Genomic DNA, 23,478 nt, shown 5'->3' with positions numbered 1-23,478 from the left:
GTGAATTGGAACCAACTGATTCCAATCGAACTGCAACATAGAAAATGACATGGTTTTGAATTTATAGGTTATCTTTCTGGTTTGGTTTTGATTTTCAATGGAAACTAACGAGTTTTGATTTTATAGGTTATCTTTCTAGTTTGGTTTTGATTTTCAATGGAAACTAACGAGTTTTGATTTTTTATAGGTTATCTTTCTAGTTTGGTTTTGATTTTCAATGGAAATTGATGGTACATATCTCTAATTTGAATACTAGCTTACGCATCAATTGGGTTAATTAAAAAATAATGAATAATTTTATAGAGTTGAATTCATGACCTCTTAATTTTTTAGGCATATTAATTTTGCCAACTAAACGATCTCCTGAGGGGGGTTATTGCATCATATTTGAAACATTAACTATTAAACATGTTTTGAGACGAACTATATATGATATATATGTTTAAGTTAGGATTGAAAATGATGGGTTATGCTAAACTGAAGATGTGATTTTAAAACTTAATTTTTTTTTAGAGGAGATATGGAGAGAATGGGAAATCTCAAGAATATGTAGGGTTTGAAAAACTGAGGATGTCTTCATTACTCTTTTTCAAAACTGACATTACAAATCGCATGTAAATCAATTATGAACTAGAAAACAAAAAATAATTAAAATTGGATTAAATACAAAACGATTTTGATTTTGATTGATTCTTATCTGATTCGATTTTGATTTCATATTATCAAAATGTAAACCACATTAGAATCGAACTGATTGACACCCTTACCTCTAGGGCTAGGTAATATCGGACGGTCTGATCAGTATAACAACGGAGTCACTGTTGATCGTCAAGTCAATATCAAAGTACCATGATCTGACCGTACAGGAGATTGATCTTGATCGTCCGATCTAAAGATCGTTTCAAACATCTCATTCGGAAACTAGAAAAGGGTAGACAGAACGCACAGAAGATTGGAAGAGGAGTCGCAGTAGAAGGAAAACCAAAAAGGCCCATAGAATTCCTTGGGCAGGAGGCAATCTCAACCTGGTGGGGAGTGTTATGCCTAACTATGACATCAATTTCGTTGTCATCAATGAGTAGTGTTCGTATCCCTTATTGCTTCTGCCGCTGTAACAGTTTCTCCTCTCATGTGAGGATGTCTCGGTTGTCAACTCTCGCTTGCGCAAGCTCCGACCCAACCACTTCTGCAACCCAACTAGCATCGGAACCAAAGCCGAAGCCATGGCTGCTTGTCGGGCTCGGCAATCCTGGCAAGTTATACAAAGGGACGAGACACAACGTATGTTCCTCTCTTTATCTCTCCCTTTTGATGTTTTTCTATTCCTTTGACTACGCAAACATATAATTCCTTGTTTGTTTGCCTGTCTATGATTTTCTCTTACGTTTTTGGATATGGGGAATGATATGAGCTTTGGGCGTTCTTGTTAACATATATGTTGGTATTACTTATTTTCATTGCCAACATTAAGAAAAAACTTCATTTGGAAAAATTTTAATTACAGCCCATAAGTTCAATTTTGCTTATTTGGGAGGACTTTCTGGTTTTTTTTTTGGGGGGGGCTCTATATGCTATCTTATGCCACCCAGGTACAGGTAATGGGGATGTGGGTTTTTTAATTGGAAGGGAAGAGAGAGTTTTCCATGGAGGAGGGACGGGAGCAGTTGAAATCATTGGCTGCTCCCTCCCCTTCTCTTCTTTTTATAGATTAGGTTGCCCACTAATAGTGGCTACCTTGTTTGAGTGAAATTTTGATTCTTAATACCTGTAGGATTCTAAATCCATAGAAAGTCCATATGTGATGGCTTCCTTCAATGATAAGGAAGTTTGCTACAAAGTAATCTTAAGCTTTACTGTACTCTAACTGGTTTTATTTGTATGTCTGGTATTCTGTTACTAGCTTGTGGAAATGAATTTCAATTGCAAAGTGGTAGTTTTGTAGTGCGCTTCTGTGTTTAATGTACAACCTCATTAAATGTTCCTGTTAGAATAAGGATTAGTGTGCCACAAGGGCACATTGGGGTTTTCTCCCATCCACCGACCCTAATTAGAGTCGGTCGGCTGGATGGGGGGTATACTTGTAAATACTTTATTTGTTCTGTTTGTAGTCCTATCATGACTCTATCATGATAGTCATGACTCCTATCATGACTCTATCATGATTTTATATTATAAATAGGGGACTTGTGTGATCAGTTAAAGACACATAAGCATTTTCCCATTCTTCATGTTAACATGGTATCAGAGCGACAAAGCCTAATTTTTAATCTAGGTTTTCAGTTTCCAGCCACCTTCTCCTTCAAGAATCGCAGACCTTCACCTTCATCCTCCCTTTCATTACCTTTGTTAGCCTCCATCTTATCCTACCTTTGTCCCATTAACCTACCATAGGGCAGCACTAATGAGGTGATTCCTATGAATCTAGTGGTTGTCCTACACCATGCCTCATGAACTAAATCATCAAAAACCCCAATGTGCCCTTGCGGCACACTAATCCTTACCTTGCAAGAAAATTTGGGTTCTTCACCTTTTGTGATTTTTTATTCTTCTATTTTATGGAGTGTGGTTTCTTCATCTTTAATGAACACACCTCTACCTCTTGAAGATCAAGCACAGCTACTTGGAAGGACTCATCATTATCCATGAGATCAAGATCTACACAAATCGATTTGTTTGAAAAAAGGGTTTTCCTCCAAAACCCTGACAAAATCAATTTTGGGGATTATTTTTGGGACTCCTTGGTAATTTCTTACTTGATTGGTTCTATTCATCAATCTATTTCTCAAGGATTTTTGCTATTAGATGCTGCTTCTCAGATTTGTGTTGTTGCCAAGGAAACTTATGGGCAACTAGGGAATAATGCTCAGGTATTTGATTTTCGCAAAATAGCTTGTTCCACTAACCAGCAGGAACTCTCTATGTCCAAATATAATGTAGACCTTCGAACTCTATGGTATGAACTGGACCACTTTGTAAATTATCATCCCAAAAATGTTGAAGATGGTACTGTTTACACCAAACATATGGACAAAATTAGGGTGTATGATTTCTTGGCAGGTTTGAATATCAAGTGCAAATCTCCCTTCACTACTCTGGAACAACCCTTTGCTAAGGTTTATACGGAGGAATATCGCCGTACCTCTATGCTACATACTCCTACTACTGAAAAATCCGCCCTATAGACTGGATTCACTATTACCTTTGAGGGAGCAAATCGAACTGGCGATTCTACAAAGGAGATTGTTAAATGTGAACACTGCCACAAACCATACCATACCATACCAAGGCCAACTATTGAAAGCTCAATGGAAAACTTGCTGATTTTGAGGCAAAGCGCTCGGGGTCGATCCAAAACTAAAGCCCATCCGGCTGAAACTGTGGACACTCCACCTACAACTAATATTAGACTCTCCTAAGAGGAACTCTAGGCTTTCAGGTGTAGGCTTAAGGCTTCCAATTCTTCAATTCCTGCCAATTTAGTTCCTTCAGGTTCCAATTTTGCTCACTCAGGTAATTTATTTGGTAGTCATTGTGCATCAGCTACATTCTACTTCTTCTGAATTGACCCAATGGCATTATCGTTTGGGACACTCGCCAGTTGGGACCTTATCTCTTTTTTTTTCACATTTAGTTAAATCATGTACTAGGGATGAACTCTTTTGTGAGGCCTGTACTCTAGTTAAACTGACTCGTTCTAGTTATTTACCTTTAAATAAAAGAAGCTCTTATATTTTTCATTTGGTTAACTCTGATGTATGGGGTCCATCTCGTCAGACATCTATTTTTGGGAAAAGGTGGTTCATGTCCTTTATTGAGTGTCACTCTAGAACTACTTGGATTTACATGATGCAGCACAAAAGTGAAGTGTTTGGTTATTTTCAGCGGTTCCATAAAATGATTTAGACTTAGTTCAATGCAACTTTGAAAATTATGCGTATTGATAATGGAAAAGAGTACATGGAGGGTCAGTTTCAAAATATCTAGATGATCATGGGATTTTTCATCAGAAAAGTTGTGACACTCCTGCTCAAAATGGGGTGGCTCAACGCAAGAATAGGCACTTGTTGGATATTGCTCAAGCCATGATGTTTGCATGACAGGTTCCATCTCAGTATTAGAGTGATGTTGTCCTCACAACAGCCTACTTAATCAATCATTTGCCTACTCGTGTCCTCAACTCTCGAACTCCTATTGAGGTTTTTCAAGGGACTACATCCTTCCTGGTTCCTCCAAAGACTTTTAGGTGTGCTTGCTATATTAGGGGATCATCATTCAATAGGAAAATTGGAACCTCGAAGCACTAAGTGTATCTTTCTGGGTTACTCTCCTACACAGAAAGGATACAAGTGTTACCATCCTCCTATTCGATGTACAATAGTAACAATGGATGTTGTGTTTCATGAATTTGTTGGTTACTACTCATCGTCACCCCTTTAGGGGGAGTCTGAAGTTGCTAGTGAAGAAGAAATGTCTCTGAATCTGCTTGCTCCACCAGTATACCCATCATCATCATTTCAAGATCCTCATGCTCTACAAGATAGTGAAGGGGTAGAACCTATTGTTCCAACTCAGGGGAAGATGACTCTAGTTTAGAGAACCATTAGTGAATTCCAGAGATGAATTGATGACTCTACTCTTCAAGTTTATAGTTGGGGACACACCAGAAATAAACAACTTCAGACCATCACCACTACTACAGCACCTTTGCACATCCCTTCGCCAGCCCTGGATCCAGAACCGACTGAGCCTCATACTTCAGGTGTAATATCTCCTTTTGATCAATCTATTGCCCTCAGAAAAGGCACTAGGACCTGTACTCAACACCCTATATCTCATGTTGTTTCATATGATTCCCTTTTTCCCTCCTATCGGGCTTTTGTGTCTTCTGTTTCATCTACTTGTGTCCCTTAGAATTGGCAGGATGCTCTTGTAGAAAAAAAAATGGAAGGCTGCAATGGAGGAAGAAATGGATGCCTTAAAAAAGGGAATGCTACATGGGAACTTGTGACTCTTCCATCTGGAAAGAGGCTTGTTGGCTATAAGTTGGTGTTTGTGGTAAAACAGAAGATTGATAGTTCTGTTGACAGATACAAGGCAAGGCTTGTGGGTAAAAGGTTCACTCAGACTTATGGAATCAACTACTAGGAGACATTTGCACTAGTTGCCAAGTTGACCCCTATGCGAGTGTTACTCTCATGTGCTGTGAACCTAGGATGGGAACTCTAACAACTTGATGTAGAGAATGCTTTCCTTTATGAAGTGCTCGAGGAGGAAGTTTATATTGGAAATTCCACTAGGTTTCTCTAGCGTAAGAACTCAGGGCAGGGTCTGTGAGTTGAAGTGTCTCTCTATGGTTTGAAGCAGTCACCTAGAGCATGGTTTGGAAGATTTCACAAGGCTATGACATCTGTAAGCAGAGTAATGCTGGCTACACATTGTTCATAAAGAGGTCTGGTGAAAAAGTTATGATGCTCATTGTCTATGTGGATGACATCGTGGTAACATGAAATGATAGCATTGAGATTGATCATCTCAAGAGTTTTCTGGGCAAAGAATTTGAGATAAAGGATCTTGGAAAGTTAAAGTACTTTCTTGGAATTGAAGTTGCCAAGTCCTCAAAAGGCATATTTCTCTCTCAAAGGAAGTACATCCTTGATCTGCTGTCCGAGACAGGTATGCTAGGTTGTCATCCTTCTGATATTCCTATGGAAGCTAGTAACTAGCTCAAGGAAAAGTAGGGTGAACCAATTGACAAAGGCCACTACCAACGGTTGGTAGGAAAACTGATATATCTCCCATAGGCACGACTTGACATTGTTGTAGTTGTAAGTTTGGTTAGTCAGTTTATGCATGATCCTTATTCCTCTTATATAGAAGCTGGTGTGCCTATCTTATGATACTTGAAGTCAGCTCCAGGAAAAAAGATCCTCTTATCTCCTCATGATTACCTTCGAGTTGAAGCTTATACAGATGCTGATTGGGCTGGTTCACCTAACAGAAAGTTTATCTTTGGTTATTATACCTTTATAAGAGGGAATCTTGCCTCTTGATGCAGCAAGAAGTAGAATGTGGTGGCTAGATCTAGTGTTGAAGCAGAATTTCGTGCCATGGCATAGGGGATTTGTGATTTACTATGGTTGCGTCCACTTTTGGATGATATTGGTGTACTTGTTCGTCTCCCTATGAGGTTTCACTGTGATAACAAAACTGCTATCAGTATTGCTCATAATTCACTACAGCATGACCGAAACAAACATGTCGAGATTGATAGACACTTCATCAAAGAGAAGTTGTGATGGAGAACCCTTAGGGAAGAAAAGGGGAAATCAGAGTAGAGAGGGAGAAAAAGGAGAAGCACACACTTCACTAGTGCACAAACTCAATATATTCATTCAATAATCAAAATCACTCTCTAAATCTTCAATCGATTACAACCAATATATAGGAAAATAGGAACATGAAATTAGAAACTTAACTGAAATGGAAACTAGCCTAAACTAGGAAACAACTATAAAAAGGAAACCAAAGCAAGGAAATAAATCCTACTCCTACGTTCAAGTTTGAAAAATAAAAGCATGAAATAAAATACTAAATAAACTACTAATTTTATTTCCAACCCTTTGTTGGACCAAAACCCTGGGCTGGACCGGTTCTTCTTGGCTCTTGGCTTCTAAAACCGGTCATGTTGGTCCAACCAAGAAAGGGCAGCCGTATCTGCATCAACTCTCCTCCTCTGAAAAGAACTCGACTCCGTCGAGCTAGGGAAAGGACCGAGGAGACCGTCTGAAGGAATACGCTGAATGAGAAACAAACCCACCATCTTCTTAAGCTTAATTTCAGGGAGATCTTTGGCAGGATGAAACTTCATAGTCTTGTTGGCATGCTTGAAGGCATAGGTATTGGCATAGCCACAATGCTGTACTTTCTTATCAAACAACCAAGGTCAACCAAGAAGGATATGGCACACCTTCAGAGGGAGGACATCACATTGGACTGTGTCCTTAAATCCACCAATAGAATATGTGACCAAACACTTATCTGTGATTTTGAGATTAGTGTTGTTCACCCAAGCAACCTTGTAAGGATTAGGATGTGGTTCTGTATTCAATCCTAGCTTACGAACAGCGTCTTCAGAGACAACATTAGTGCAACTGCCTCCATCAATGACCAAGGTTAGCAACTGATCATTGCACTTCACACGAGTCGGAAAAATACTACTGCGACGCCAATCTTCATTTTCAGTGGCCTTCTGAGTGGTCAACAAATGACGAATGACATAAAAAGGATGTTAGTCTTTGTCACTGAGAGTGTCATTGACTTCACCTATTGCACGCTCTTCTCGTAAATCAACTGTCAGAACCAAGTTGCTCTTCGGGAATATATGGTATAGGAAAATCCTTATCAATAAAAGCAACCAAACGGCTAGAACATTGAGCACTGATATGTCCAAATCCATGGCATGAGTAGCACCGAACTGTAAATTTTGAAGAATCAGAAGATTTATCTGAACCACGCCGAGGGGGTGAGTATGGGCGAGTAGGCCGAGAAGATGACATTTCAGAGACATGTCGAGGTGGAGAATACGACTGACTAGGTCGTGAAGAGGCCATAGATGTAGCACTAGCCTGTGGTTTGCTAGATGACCTCTCTTGGGTAGGAGACTGTTGCCAAACGGAACTAGTACTTGGAGAAAAAGTATCTGCAAAATTTCTCCGGTTGTATGGGCGTTTCAGACTTTCCTCAACCTGATATGCTACTTGTACGGCGTCTTCCATGGTAGGCAATCGACTAGATGCAAGGGAAGCACTAAGTTGAGGGTGCAAACCATTGCGAAATTGTGCTACTAATACTTCTTCATCCCACTCAAAGTCAGAACGAGTGGTCAAATAATAAAATCTAACAACAAACTCTTCAACGGTCAAATTCTCTTGTTTCAATTGTGCAAACCTGAGATGCATGCGTTGCTTGTAATCAGAAGGCAAGAATCGCTGATTCATGACTTCATACATTTCAGCCTAAGTAGTGACCGGTTCTGTTGTTGTTGCTTGATCCACCAGACTCGGGCCGTGCCTTTCAGTTTGGCCTCTGCAAATAGGATCTTTCAAGCCTCAGTCAACCCGTACCATCTGAAGAATGTATCTAAGCTGTGAATCCAGTCAAGGTACAATTCTGGATTATTGTCTCCATGAAAATCAAGGACATCCAATTTTGTTGCTCTTTCTGCTCCATCATCATGTCTACCAGTCCCATATGGTGGTGGTGGTAGTGTTACTGACGGATCCTGTGGAGTGGTGTTGGAAGAATCCCCAGATTGAATGAGACTCTTTCCTTTATCTGCTGCCACCAAATGATCAATAGAAACTTGCATGGATCCCATGGAAACTTGCATAGATTCTACCATTGTTTTTAGGGACGTGACCATGTTATTGAGAGCATCAAATTTTGTATCAGTTTCTCCTTTATAAGAATTCAGCTGTTGAACAACTTCACTATTGGCTACCATGGTGATGATTAAAAAAATAGCACTCAAAGAATAATGGTAGAATAGTAAATAACTGGAGGCTTAAAGGGCAGGGGCAGAATAGTAAATAAATATTTTTTTGTGGCAAAATTGTAATTTTATTTTGGAAGTTCAAATGAAACCACAAAAGGGTGTGTCACGTCACGTGTGGGATAGGGGTTTGATTGGAAATAAAAAAAAATATGGGACAAAAAGGGGAATAATGGAAGAAAGGGAGGGGTATTTCTGGCAAGCCAGAAGAATTTAAAATAAAAAGAAGGAAGAAAAATAAGATCGTGGGTTGGGGGTTTCACTGACAAAGGGGAGGAGGGGATCTCTTACTCAGAGATGGAATCAACACCAGCAGGGGTCGCTTCCAACGATGGGAACAACGGCTTACGAGAAGGCTGAAGCAAGATTTCAGGCTAGCAGGATGTTCGAGCATAACAGGCGGTGATGGAGGAAATCCGGAACATGTATGTTCCCGTCTTCTTGCTTCTTCTTCTTTTCTTCTCTGCTCCTTTTCTTCTGTTCTTCTTCGTCGACTCTCTCTTCTTGCTGCTCTTTTTCTTTCTTCTTTTTTTTTTTTGGGGCTGTTGGACAAAGGAAGAGGAAACTGGTATATATATATATATATTTTTTTTTTGCTGCTGTCGGAAGGAACAGAGGGTAAAAGAGGAGGCGGTAGGGCAGGGAGGTTTGGGGATATTTTTTATTTTTTAATTTTATTTTTTTAAAGTTTCTGTCGGAACCAGAAAGAGGAGGCAGTGGCTGTGGTCGGAAGGGAAAAGAAGTGAAAAGAGAGGCGGTGGGATTTTCTAGTTGGAAACCAACACAGAGAATGGGAAGGGAAGAAGAAAGATGGGGAAGGAATAGGATCCTTCGGCTCTGATACCAAGTTGATGGAGAACCCTTAGGGAAGAAAAGGGGAAATCAGAGTAGAGAGGGGGAAACAGGAGAAGCACACACTTCACTAGTGCACAAACTCAATATATTCATTCAATAATCAAAATCACTCTCTAAATCTTCAATCGATTACAACCAATATATAGGAAAATAGGAACATGAAATTAGAAACTTAACTGAAATGGAAACTAGCCTAAACTAGGAAACAACTATAAAAATGAAACCAAAGCAAGGAAATAAATCATACTCCTACGTTCAAGTTTGGAAAATAAAAGCATGAAATAAAATACTAAGTAAACTACTAATTTTATTTCCAACCCTTGTTGGACCAAAACCCTGGGTTGGACCGGTTCTTCTTGGCTCTTGGCTTCCAAAGCCGGTCATGCTGGTCCAATCAAGAAAGGGCAGCCGTATCTGCATCAAGTTGGATGTTGGTTTGACTTGTGTTCCTTTTGTGAAGTCTGGTGATCAACTAGCTGACGTGTTCACTAAAGGGCGAGTTGGAAAGCTTTTTCATCTTAGTTTAGTCAAGTTGGGCATGTGTGACATCTACGCACCAACTTGAGGGTCACACATGCCCAACCTGAGAGGGAGTGTTAGAATAAAGATTAGTGTGCTTTAAGGGCACATTTGGGGTTTTCCCCCATCCAAATACCCCAATTAGAGTGGCTTGGCTGGATGGGGGGTATACTTGTAAATACTTTATTTGTTCTGTTTTGTACTCCTATCATGACTCTATCATGATAGTCATGACTCCTGTCATGACCCTATCATGGTTTTATATCATAAATAGGGGACTTGTGTGATCAGTTAAAAACACACAAGCATTCTCCCATTCTTCTTGTTAACAGTTCCCTTTGCATTAGATATATGTTGCACTTACTCTTGAATTTTGGATTCTCTTTCTAGATAAATTTCGATTTCAAATCCATTAGATTCAGATCACAGTCATGTGGTTCTATGGCAATTTAAGTATTACATAGAATTTAAGTATTTCTGATATTACCATTTTTTTTTCATTTGCTTGTGCTTATGATCATTCATGCTGATTCTTTGTCGGCACAATGCTACAGAGACTTTCCCTATGGTGCAGGTAACGGGGATATTGGTTCTAATTTCCACTTTGTATTCGTTAATCTGATTTAGAGTCACCGATGTTCCAGCTCCATCATTTTCTTTTATGCTCTAGTTGTATTTCTCGACTCAAATTCAAGAATTTCTTTTCAACACTTTGGATTGAATGTCAATTTATTCCTTTCTTTTGCACATAGTTTTTCATCTATCTTTGTTAAAATTATAAATACAAAGAAACAAGGTTGTTTTTCATGCATATGGAAATTTGGCCAGAAAATGATACTCTTTTTTTCCCTTCTATTTTCCATAGAGGTAAGTACAATAAATACTTACTTCTTTTTTTTTTTCAGCCTTTTTTCTCTTATATTTATAATTTTGTTTCATAATTACATTATGGGAGAGGGATAGGTATGCTAGCATAGTACGAATTAGGAATGCTAGCGGCATTTTGACCGTAGGATTTTGTCAGCTTAAAGAAACCGTTGGATGGAATGGGAAAACCCAAACTTTCAATCCACGCTGCTACATCTTTTCTCTTCCTCTCTTCTTCTCTCCTGCCTCCTGCAAGGAAGTTATGCTGCTGCTCAAGTCTCCGAGATCGACTCTTATTTATTTATTTGTTCTCTAACCATAAATTCCTTGGTGAAAACCTGATATCTCAAACAAATCCCTCATTGCTTGCTTCTCTCTTCACCCAACTCCCAACTCCCAACTCCCAACTGAGCACCCTGCTCCCTGTTCCCCACCATGATATCAAAGCAGCTCTCCATTGAACCTTTGCTGTAGGTCATAAGCCCACCAAGATGGAAGAGTGAATGGTGATTGAATTTATGAGATCCAAGCAATATCTTACCCTTTATCAGTTAGTATTATTCAGTTTGGATGTTGAATTTATGACTGTATCATTACCCCCAGGTTAACAACAGGGCAAAGAAGAGCATGCAGCAAGGTTGGCCAAAAGGAATAAAACAGCGTATAAGGCATTAAAGGATGCTTCTTCTGGACATGTGGAAGAAGAAGAAGAAGAAGAAGCAAAGTCCATCCATGATTCTGGAAAATCAAATGGAGAACGTGAATGATAGACTGAGTTTGGATCCTCTGCTCCCTTCTTGACGTAACTCAGATCAAGCTGTTAGTTCACACTTCCCTCCATTCCACCCTCTCAAACTCGCTTCAACTTCTCTATTGTGTAGGCAAGGGAGCATCGCCACCACCCTCGACTGCTCGACATGACTGGAATTCTGAAGAAATCTTGATCAGCTGGGTTTTTCAAGAACTAGTACTTGGAAAGCTTATACCTTGATGTCAATTGGTTTGGTGGGGTAGAGGTGCAATATTTGCTTTGGCTATTGAGCAGGTTCTCAGTCATACTTGGAGGAGAGAGAATCGGGATCAGTAATAAGCCCACCATCTTGCAGATTCTAACAACCAACCAAAGCTTCGTTCAATTAGGAATTTAGGGTGATCAACTTAAAACCAGAAGAAATTAGCATAATATTTAAAATATTTGTAGAAGAACTTCACTCTCGGATTCTTGTAGGATTGCGAAGGTTGCAACGGCGGCAAAGAGCAGGGATGCGGTGGCGTAGTGAGCTGTAGGGGGGCGAGGTTGAGGGAGACGCAGGAAGATATAGGTGGAAGGAAAGAGGTTGCAAGAGCAGTATAGATAGATACAATACACACTATATTTTATTAATGGCATAGATATTATATGTCTAATCCAACGGCAAATAGATGCTAGCATGCCTTATTCCTAGGTAATGCACTAGCATACCCAGCCTTTTCCCTTATATGCTATGATGAAGATGAACTTACTTAGTTTAGTCACTTTATAGATTGTTTTTCTGATGAATATCGTGCATTGGTGTGAATCTTTAATCTTTATTTAGCGTATAAGTAGAATTATATGTGATTCTTTGGAAATTCTGTTCTGGCTTGCTCGTTTGATTGGTTTTAATTAATTTGCTTTTCTATAGCCACTAGTGAGAACTCACTCATCTTTCTCCCAGGTAAGACATACGTGACATTCTTTTCTGGATTCCTTGCTCAATTGATTCTATCTTATTGAAGAGGGGAATTTAACATGCAAAATTTTAGATGATTTTGCTTCATTTTTCAGTTCTCCGTCTTTTCATGTGTACTTGTTGGTTTCTGTTGTGTTCCCATTGGATTCTCTCTCTTTCATCATTTGGATGAATTGATTGCTGAATTTCCTTTTTCTTTTAATTGTTAATTTTCTTGTTCTTATAATCCTGCAAATTGGAGTGTTTCCAGGTGGGTTTTGAGATGATAGACACCATAGCCGAAGCTGAAGGGATATCCATGAACAGTGTTAACTTTAAAGCTCTTTTTGGAAAAGGTTAGCATGCTTTTCAAGACTATTCAGAGCTACAAGCAATTTGTTTTTGCTAAACTGGTTTCATGGAAGTGCTGCATCAAAGTTTGCCAATGGAATAGTCATCTCTACATCTTCCAGTGTTCAAAATATTGAAGAATTTAACCTGTTAGTGATAGCGGTATTTCTTAGTAATTGTTTAGTTAAGAAGGGTTCCTCCACTGGATATTCTTAGGGGTCTGTTTTTATTTTCACTTATTCATTCTGTTATTTAGGGTCCTGTCGTGTCCAGAGTCAGTCAGGTTTTATGTACTTCGCGACTTTTGTGGACTATAATTCTTGCGTAACTTGTTTTTATTGAAAAACCGTTCAGATTTCTTGTCTGTCAATTAAATCATTTTATGATGAAGTTAAGGCTCAATTTAGTGTTTCTTTTAAGTTTTCAATCTAATAATGCTTTGGAATATTCTCAAATTGCAATGTCTTCTTTTTGTTGTGAACATAGCATGATACTTCAAACTAGTTGCTCTTATACCCCTCAGCAGATTGGTGTAGCTGAACGAAAAAATAGGCATTTATTACATATTTCTTGGTTCTTTATTATTTCATATGAATATCCCAAAAAAATTGTTGGTAAGGTTTGCTGACTTCATAAAGCAATTTATGGACTAGAATAGTCTCTTCGAGCTTGGTTTGATAAATTCAATAATATAGAGAAATACTAACATAGACCCCTATTGCTAACTAATTCTTTAAATAAAAGGTGTGAGTTTTGTCTATGAGTATGACAGTACTATAAGCAAGGATAATCTTGTAATTTATTGACTATTGTATGTTTCTTGGTGGGGGAAACTCGTTACTTGGAGAAGTATAAAGCAAACTACGGTGGCAAGGTCTAGTGTTAGAGGCTGAGTATAGAGCTTGGGCAAAATTGATGTGGTTGAAGTCCCTTCTTCAAGAGCTTGGGTTTTCTACCAGCAAGCCTATCAATATGTTATGTGATAAATAGGCAGCCATTTATATTGCTAGTTACCCGGTGTTGCATGAATGCGTTAAGTGTTATGACCTAAACTCAGATACAGGTAAGGGTGAAGCCCTCGTGGGCATTGATCAAATGATAAAAAAAATTCACCAAAATTAAGCATATGAGAATTCGTAAAAATTCAAGTTTCAACAAAATAAAACAATTAATCATAAATAAGATATCCCAAACAATACCTACCGGTGGCAATCTAAGGTGCGTTCCAAAATTTAAATTCAAAATCACTCTATCAGAGTTTACATGAAAAATTATCCTACTACAATTATCTACTAAAGTAAAATAAACTAATAGAAAGCTTTGGGTCGCCCTCAAACTTGCTGCATCTCGTACCACCAATCTACTCCTCTATAATGTCATATTTAATGGAGTGAGCTCATAGCCCAGTAAGACAGAATGTAATAATGGAACAACATAGAAACAACCAAACAACATACAATAATGAAACGATTACTTTACCTTTCAAATTATCTCTATATTAAAACACAACCATTTGTAACAAAAAATCCCATTTTCACACTTAGCCGGCATTGGGGGAAATGAGCTCCTACCATTCCGGGATATGAGAGGGAAACTCGGCCCCTAAAACCAGAATCGGTAGTGCAGTCCTGATCTCCGTTGTTTCCTATGATATTTCTTCATGTTTGTGGATCTGTTTAAAGACTATTTCAGTACCTAATATACCCTTTACAGTTGGTTATATTCTGATTTCAGAAACCTTCACTTCTGGAATCGATAGCCCTGATTTCCATAATTGATTTCTTCCTTAGTTCTGATCTGTTTTGTAATGCTGTTCTACCTTGGCTATTGGTTGTTCTTTGATATGTATCCTGCAGTTTGGGATTAGGTTGGCCTTGCCAATCCTAGTTCAACATTAAAAACTGAACCAGAAAAGATATAAAACTGGGCCAGTATGAAGCTGGCTCGATCAGCATTGCTGCAGCTCTTTCTTCTTCTTCAATAGTGAACCAATACATGGGGTCAGCATGGGAATCTACATCACTTTCCCTCCCTTTCAACTCTGAGACATCTCTTGAATTCTTTCCCTCCCCCTAACTGGCCCTCCATCACGGATGCAACAGTATATAGGTAGTAACAACATGTAAACCATATTCCTTCATGAAGCTTCATTATGTGATGAAAATCGAAACATGAAAAGAAAAAAAGAATTGTTTACAATTACATGCTGTGAGAGGCAGTGTAGGAGAGAGTCCTACGTGAGGTGAGAGGCCTTAAGGTCAGATTCCCAGGGGAGAGTGAGAGGCAGTGTAGGAGAGTCCTACGTGAGGTGAAAGGCCTTAAGGTCAGATGCCTAGGTGAGGGTGAGAGGCCTGAACCATCTATCCTTCCCTATCGCCATCTTTTTTCCCATTCTTCTCCCTCCGTTGATTCCCTTTTTTTTTTTCCCCTAGTGGTTTAATCTGTACCCTGAAAGACATTCGAAGGCCTGTTGCCAACTTTTTTTTTTTTTTTTTGGGTAGAATGTTGCTACCATTGAAAGTTACTATTTGACAACCTTTTCATCATCAATCTAGCTCTACATTATTTGGTATTAGAGCCTACCATGGTCAGCCATGAATGGTTTATCTGACCTGGCCAACAACCCACATGCCCATGAGTATCTTTATTGAGCAAAGGTTTGAAGCCAATTTTGGTTCTTTCTACCCTCCACCTCCAAATGATGCTACTGTGGCAGCTGTTGGAGTTTTGTTGGAAGAGCCACAGGTTAAGGGTTCTACTGAAGAGGTCTATGACGAACACATCAAGAAGAGACAATTGAGATGACTGTGGACCACTAAGAAGAAGAACCCAAAGAGCTCAACACAGCAGTGGAGTTTAAAGAGGTGGAGATCATGGGCGAAAGTGAAGAAGACTCAATGAACATGACATCTGAGTACCCATCTGAGGTTGAAGTTGATCACGTCGAGTTCATCATGCCACCTGATTTTTCAAGGAAAAAGAGCCACGTCCTGAAGATTTCGTTCCCCGTGTTTGTGAGTGGCCAAGATACTGTTTCGGTTTGAAATTGGATGTGCACCATGCCAAAATTGGATGAACCTCAACCTCGACCGGTAAAACCTGAACCACAGCCATGTGTACTGCTTCTAGTTACAAGTGCAGAGTTGTCCTTGGTCAAGGACAAGGTGTCAGATTTGTAAAGGGGATGAGAGACAATCCATTGGATATGAAAGAAGGCCTCGTTCATAGAGGGAACTTCTCTCCCATAATTAACTGACTTTTATCAGACTGTAATTTAGAATCAAGAACAGACAAGAACTTAGCAACCTGAAACTCTGCATGCTGAGATCTTAGTATCTCAAGATCAGTAGAAAGTGGTTGATACACATTCAGCTCTTCCCGCATGTCCTTATGGGCACTATAATATTCACCCACAGACGTTCCATTTTGTTTGAACGAAAAAAATCTTTTCATGGAGGTCATATACGCAAATGAACACAGAGTGATCTGAACAGCACTGGGTAAATCCACATCGAGTAACAGTACCACCATACTAACCTAATGTCAAGCTGATTAAGATGTAATCAACCCCAATAGAGAACAAAATAGGCTCCAAACAATAGTTAAGAACAGGTTCAGATCTAGCAGACTTGTAACTAAGAATAACAACCAAAATTAGGTCAAACAAAGAAAATTTGAAACTCACAAACCCAGGCCCAAAATGGGCTGTTCTTTTGGTTGAAGGCAGCTTATAGTGGGCTAACAAAACCCCAAAACACCAACTTGATCAGGGAACATGTTGGAGATTTATAGCAGTTCTTGAAAATTAGGGCAGAATCAGGGTTTCATGGGAGATTTCGAAGAACTCAGCAACCAAAGCTCAGAATTCTATGTGAGGGATGGGCTGACTTTACTGGTAGAATTTGGAAACTGGGTAAGCCAATAGTTCTGATGACATATTCTTCAAGTCAGAAAATCTGAAGGATCCTTCAAGCTACTATTGTGCGGAGCAGATATATTAAAAGTACAGTAAAATGTTCGACAACTACCTGAAGCCATATATTAAGTGGCTGTGAAGTCAAGGAGGTGGTCATATTTGGGGTTTTGAGTGTAAAATATTAGGGACACTAAATGAGGTATGTTATTCCTGCATTTCTCTTTTTGTGTAAACTGTGTTGCATAGCAGATCTCACTATCATTCTGCATCCTTAATGGGAAGGAAAACATCTGGAAATTGGAAAAAGATGATATGGGAAAGAGGAGGTGAATGTGTGGAAGAACTCTTTTGATCTAAAAAGTACAACCTTAAAGTACATGATTTTTTTTTTTTTTTACCATGTTTCCTGCATCTATTTCTATTAGGTCGATGTAGTAAGTTAAGCGGTAACCAGTTTTCAGCACTCTATAGTGTCTGGTACGAATGCCACTTTCAACTCCTGACAGATCTTTTTTCTCCCCTCCCCTTATTTGCAGGATGTATAGGACATGTCCCAGTAATGCTCGCTAAACCACAGACTTTCATGAATGCAAGTGGTGAGTCTGTAAGTAACCCATATTGAAGGACTCAATGTTTTTGTTTAACCACAATTCACTTTATGGTAACTAGACCTCTGGGCATTTGGTGAAGGTTGGATCCATTGTTTCATATTACAAGATTCCACTGAAGCAAGTACTGGTCGTAAGTGTCATCATTTTCTATTTCCTTTTTCTTGAGCATGAAAATTTATTTTGTTATTCCCTGACCCATAAACTTCTAATCTTCTTTGTTGCAGATATTTGATGACATGGATTTGCCTTTTGCAAAACCACGTCTACTGCCAAAAGGTGGACATGGGGGGCACAATGGGTATGTTTCGGTATTCTCTCTATGATGTGTTATATCATTTTTGAAATTGCAGCATAGTCTTTTGGTTAAAAAGAATTCCCCATTATGAATATTAATTTTGTGAATCTCTTTTGCTAAATAAATGACTCATTCAATTGGCTATTTTTTTAGGGTTTAATTATAGGCCATTCTTTGGTCACCTTGGTTGCCTTGCATCCAGGCCCCCTCCAACGCCTTTCGTCATCTTTCCACCCAAGTTGTAACCTCCTATCTCTCCTCCCATTGTGGACACAGGGAAGGGCCGATATCTGCATTTCAGATACTTCAACTTTTCATTGAAGGAAATACATGCTTATTTTATTTTATTTCTGAATTGTTTCCCAGAGTCCCCTACTATAACCCAGATGATTCTTTGGCAATTGTTTTCTGGGCATAGTCCACAATTTCAATTCAACAGTTCAATTGTTCAACAGCGGTCCCAGCTGAAACCAAGAGAGTTAAAGCAATATGTGGATAAAAAAGGGCGAGTTTGGAGTCTGTCCTAACCTTTGGCTTTTTTTCGCAAAGTGGCTGCCCTCAAGTCTCAAACCTGGGTATTTTCCCTGCAGTCCGAACCTTTTACCATTGCTCTAAGCAATGTGTAGGTTGGGGACCTAATTGTAAATTTCACCCTTTCCTTTGTACATTCTAGAATGTCACCTTGTTGATTACCTTATTTGTGCAGTTGAATAGTGGATCTTTTTTTTTTTTTTTTTTTCCTGTTGCACTCCCCCTTCTCCCTAGGGCAGTAGAGCTTCTCTTTGATTGTTGGTGAGAATCCTGGCCATTGGTAATGAATTTTAGTAATTCTTCTTTTGGAGGCCTTGGCTGGTATCTGACATCGCAATTACTAGTACTAGCTGTGACTTGATGGGGCCCAAAACTAACAAAGATACTTCAATACATTGCACAATCTTATTTTTCTGTCGCAAACTCAATCTTGTTTATGTCTTGTATTTGTCTGGTTGCAGGATGAGAAATATCATCAATCACTTCAAAGGGAGTAATGATTTTCCACGTTTAAAGATAGGTAGATATGTTATTTATTGCTTTGTGTTCATTCTTCTATCTGTAATCACAGTATTTGATGTGTCGATGGAATTTCTTGAAGGCATTGGACGACCTCCTGGGAAAATGGATCCTGTGAACTTTGTTCTTCGACAGTTCAATAAACAAGAACGTGAAGAGGTAAATCATTTTTTCCTCCCTTTCTCCCCCGTTTCCCTTTGTAAAGAGCGAGAAAAATGAAAGCCTAACAAACTAGCACATGCTTAAATATGTATACAAATATAAACATACGGAGAGACAGAACCCAACTAAAACTTATGTCGCTACTTAGGATGTGCTACTTGATTTGGTCTGCCATTCCACTCTAATGAAGGCCAAGTTGTTTTGAGCCTGCACTTACTGAACTTTACTATACCTTGTCCCTACTCCTTGGAATTAGTTACATGAATCTTGTGCTATCACTCCACTCTAAGGTCATATTAATGCAACCCCAGGTTCATGCTCTATGGGTCCATTAAAGTGAAGAAATTCTCAAATAGAAAAGATGAGTGACAATTTCATAATTCCTCAGTGCAATGAGGATCCTATGGGAAGGAATAAAGGATTTTGAAGCTGCCAAGGTGGTAATTTCATAATTACCCTATTTTATGTGTAATTTCATTTTTAAAACTTGCTTGGCGGCCAAGCTACTCCCCCACATATGGAGTTTCTATTATTGTAAAGTCTATTGAACATTATAAATAAAGAGGAAGGGCCACGAGATACCACAGTTTGATTACTGAAAAAGAGTCTCTTCTTCAATGGATCAGCCATTCTTGTGGTGAATCAAGAACTCTAGGTGGCGCATAACCCCCCCCCCCAATCTTTTTCTTCCATCTTTTCACTTTTAGTTTCTATTTTATTGTACCTGCAACAAGCATCTACTGTAGGTACTGTGGTCATCTTCCATCATTATTTCTGTTTGTATGTATGAGGGAGACTCCATCAATCCACCAACAGGACCTGCCAACAGAGAGTATATTTCCTGTGGCACCTTCTGTTCTGGTTTTTCCGGGGCAGCAATGTTCCATGTTGGTTTCCATTACATCCAGCCAGTGGTTTGATTCCAACTTTTGGCATGTTAATCCCCTAGTCCTAGGTGTCCTTCGACTGCAATTTCTTGGTCATCCAACAAGTGCAACTTCCTGATGTATTAAGTTTCTATTTCTGTTACATACTATTACAGTCAATTCATCCATCGGATGTGGCCCAAACTTTGATCAGTTGTTCTTCTCCATAGGTTTTTGCATTGACCAGAACTGGAGGTCCATCTGACCTCTGGTTTGTGAGTTATTCCTGTTTCTTTGCAGTTTCTAAATTCTGCCTTCCTTTAGCTCTTAATCCTGCTACCTACTGTTCCAGCAGATCCAACCAGGGGATCAGCTTGATTTTTGGAAGGCCTAAGCAACATATTTAGAGGTCTAATGGAACCTAGTTTCAACACCATCCAACTATTAGATTCTATTTTATTTTATTTTTTCGAATTCTGCCATATTGGGTTTGATTTGGATCATTGTGATTCTGTCCTTTTGGGTATGTGTTCTAATAACTCTTTATCTTCCCTACCCTGGAATACATCACTTACTTTCGATGAGATCATTTCTGTAATGAAAATTTTATGTTTATTTTACTTCTGGTCATTTACATTGAAACAAATGGAGCTGTAGTTCTAATGGAAGTTATGGAATCTGTATATCATGCGCAAAGAACCACTATACTCCATGTAGCAAGCTCCAACTCTGTGGAAAACACTCTCTTCGATCCTTACTGATGATTGGACCAAGACTATGGTGGTTTTGGTCATCAATCATAACCGCTCCCTCTTATCTATTAATACATTTACTAAGATTGTGCTCCATTTAATTTGTTTCATTTCTGGCATCTTAAGACCTTTTGATTCTAGTGCATAACTCTGTAATTCTAAATTTTCCTTTCTATATATATATATATATATATATAAATTACTAACTAATGCAAAAAACTTTGAGCTCATGTTCATCAGTGGTGTACCTACACTGATTGGGAGCTTAATTATCTCTTCACTCTGTGTAAGAAACAGATTAAATTGTCAATTTCTTGACAATAAATACATTAATATATTTGATATTCTAATTTCATGCTTGACCTTCAATCTCTCTCTCCCAACTTATAGCTTGTTTTTGTGATGGTTGGCGCAAGCCACACAATTTTGGTCTTCTCCTTTGTTCTTGTAGGTAGGCACCATGATTTTCTTCCTCTATGCTTCTGGCTTTTCTTTTCAGTGCTAACTCTATTGTTGAACAATTGACTTGATTAGGATAATCGACCACTGCATTTCCCAAACTTAAATTGGATTATCATTTGCACTAAAATTTTTATACCTTACCCTTTCTCAAAGCCTCCAAAATCAGACCATCTTATCATAATGAAGTACCTATTATTTGTAGTCTCTTTAGTGATATCGATTCGTCGATTGTAATCTCATTTATGACAAATTCTTCTATTTCCTTATTCTAATAATCCCCCATCCTTAGCTATATTTCTCTTTTTTCCCCTGAAGAAGGGGAGGATACACCCTAGGGTAGAACTAAAATCATGATTTGTTCTTAACATGATTTACCTTTGCCCTTTTCCTAGCAAGTTGCAAGGATTTCCTTCTTTTATAAAATCTAATTATGTGATTAAGATTCAAAAAACAAAAGGGGGGGGGTGATTAAGTTCATATGCCTTAATTAGAGTTCCTCTTTGTGTTTTTTTTTTTTTTTTTTTTCTGCATTATAAACTTTCTATTTAGTTGTATCTTTATATGGGAAAATTTTTTTTGTGGGGGACTGTTGCCCCTGTGCTAGACAAGTGGGGGGGGGGGATTTTACCATCCCGTCCCCCATAAAAGTGAAAATGACTCCTGTGGATGTTCCTCATGCGATCTCATTGGTCCTCGTGTAGGAACTACACTCCTCCACAGGAAACACCAACCCCTTTATCATATGTTCCTTGCCCTTGGCATGTGCGCAAGTGTCCGCAAAAACCACCCCCAGGCCAAAAACAAAAGAAAAACTACCCCAATTGGATTTCAGTTCTTGAAATTCTGATGTTTGTTTACAGTTGGACTTCACATTTCAAAGCGGTTTGGAAGCTGTAAGGATTCTTTTGCGGGAGGGCTTTGAAAAAAGTGCTACATTTGTTAACAGTTCGAAGACGTTGGAAAATTTTCGGTAAGCAGAGGAGTTTCGATCCACAGCTGAAAAAGGAAACAGTCTGAGGGAATACTGGACTAGTGAAAGGTGAGTTGTGTTTTACTCACCCAGGGGGCTGCAAGGCTTGTTTAGGGTGGGAAAATTCTTAGCTAGATTGAGAGAAGGCAAGGCTTGATCAATGAGGATATCAAATGCCAGAATCAATTTTGAACCAGGGGTTACAGAACATTTCTCTCTCTCTCTCTCTCTCTCTCTCTCTCTCTCTCTCTCTCTTTGTTGGTGTTATCATTTTTTATTGGATATGTTAAATTGTCATTTTTCTTTCCCTAAAAATGGGAAGTTTTATTTGAATGAAGGTGAAGAGTGGATAAGGTTTTGTACTGTAATAAGTTTGTACAACTCTCAACTGTTAGGTGGGTGTAGTTGTGCCCTGTGGTTTTGGTAATGGATATGGTTGCAGAGGATATTTATTGTGGATGTTGTCCTCTACTGCTATTTAGATAAGGGATGATGTTAGCTGTAGCAATAAATTCACAGTATTATAGGCGGTAGAGATATACAGGTCTGACGTCCGAAATGGGTGGAGTTGTAGGCCAGTCAAGTATGGCGGTGTGGGTGGGTTGGATCATAGATGGGTCTTCTTCAATGCCATTCCCTATCCAGTAAGGTAGCTGACGAGGAGTTTTGTTGCTCCCAACTTTAATAAATGAGGGACAGTTTTTTTTGTCCGTTAAAGGTCCCTGCTCCATAGACACATGGTCATATAACGACCATTGTGCCCCTTCTTGGGGTTGTATGTCCTTGTCGCAAGCAGAAAACGTTTGGCCCAAAAGTAAGGAAAATGAAAGTTGCCGGGTGGTGCGGTCCTTACATCTAGAGTCTAGACACAAGTGAACAAAATTATTGTATTTTTATGAAATAAAAAGAAATCCCAGGGACGACTTTCTGTCCGTGAGAAGCTCCTATCTTTGCTCCACAAACACGAGGCATGTAATGACTATCGTGCCCTTGTGTGCAAGGGGGTAGAGGCATTTTGTGGATCAAAAACACCATGCAAAATCCTATCCGTACTATATTCTAGTGCAAGAAAATATTAAAAAAAGGGAGAATTCCCTGAGAGGTAGGCTAACCTCTACACCAGTATGGGATCAATGGGATGACATGTGGAAGCATCAATAGGCGATAAGATTCTCACTCTTCAGGAGGATCAGGCTAATCGTTTCCCCTCAAGCATAAAGGTTATGCTGTCTTTCAAGCATGAAGGGTTGGAAATGCCTTCATGCATTTGATTTCAGGGAGAGGATTTTGTAAAAACGTAATAGTAAATTTTACACTAGTGTAGAAATTAATTAGAATGCACATGGAAACATCATTAAAGACGGATTTCAACCTTTCATTTAGGATAAGATGTCATTTCACCTTGAGTCTTGTCATATTACTTTATACTATTTAATTGTTATTTTTTATAACAATAAAACTTTTCCAATCTAACATAAGAAACACCAAATCAATAGGCCAATAAAAAAGATACATACAAGAGCATAATCACCAAACAAAGGGGATCCTCGTGCCCTAATC

At 38.9% G+C, this 23,478-nt stretch overlaps 1 protein-coding gene across 3 annotated transcripts; it reads left to right on the top strand.

Annotated features, from left to right (window-relative positions):
* Positions 1–937: 937 nt before the first annotated feature.
* On the top strand, positions 938–22,377 carry LOC122078407 (peptidyl-tRNA hydrolase, chloroplastic-like). 3 transcript variants are annotated; one of them, XM_042644378.1, is made up of 8 exons: positions 938–1,281; positions 12,755–12,839; positions 17,287–17,354; positions 17,441–17,491; positions 17,586–17,659; positions 18,649–18,707; positions 18,789–18,865; positions 20,386–20,631. In XM_042644378.1, the coding sequence occupies exons 1-8, from the start codon at positions 1,051–1,053 to the stop codon at positions 20,389–20,391; spliced, it is 651 nt and encodes a 216-aa protein (XP_042500312.1). In that variant the 5' UTR covers positions 938–1,050; the 3' UTR covers positions 20,392–20,631. The 3 variants fall into 3 exon arrangements, with proteins under 3 accessions (XP_042500312.1, XP_042500311.1, XP_042500310.1); XM_042644377.1 differs by lacking the exon at positions 20,386–20,631 and adding an exon at positions 19,180–19,464; XM_042644376.1 differs by lacking the exon at positions 20,386–20,631 and adding an exon at positions 21,809–22,377 and having other exon boundaries at positions 940–1,281.
* The last annotated feature ends 1,101 nt before the right edge of the window (positions 22,378–23,478 follow it).

The sequence above is a fragment of the Macadamia integrifolia genome, chromosome 5, assembly GCF_013358625.1.
Source record: "Macadamia integrifolia cultivar HAES 741 chromosome 5, SCU_Mint_v3, whole genome shotgun sequence".
Lineage (NCBI taxonomy): Eukaryota > Viridiplantae > Streptophyta > Magnoliopsida > Proteales > Proteaceae > Macadamia > Macadamia integrifolia.
This window is presented reverse-complemented; position numbering and strand designations above follow the sequence as displayed.

Bases quoted from the DNA above. Each gene is read 5' to 3' on its own strand.
- LOC122078407 (XM_042644376.1), top strand. From the start codon at position 1,051: ATGACATCAATTTCGTTGTCATCAATGAGTAGTGTTCGTATCCCTTAT. The intron at 12,840-17,286 runs GTTAGCATGCTT...CCTTATTTGCAG, and splicing joins TAAAGCTCTTTTTGGAAAAG to GATGTATAGGACATGTCCCA. The intron at 17,660-18,648 runs GTATGTTTCGGT...GTCTGGTTGCAG, and splicing joins GGACATGGGGGGCACAATGG to GATGAGAAATATCATCAATC.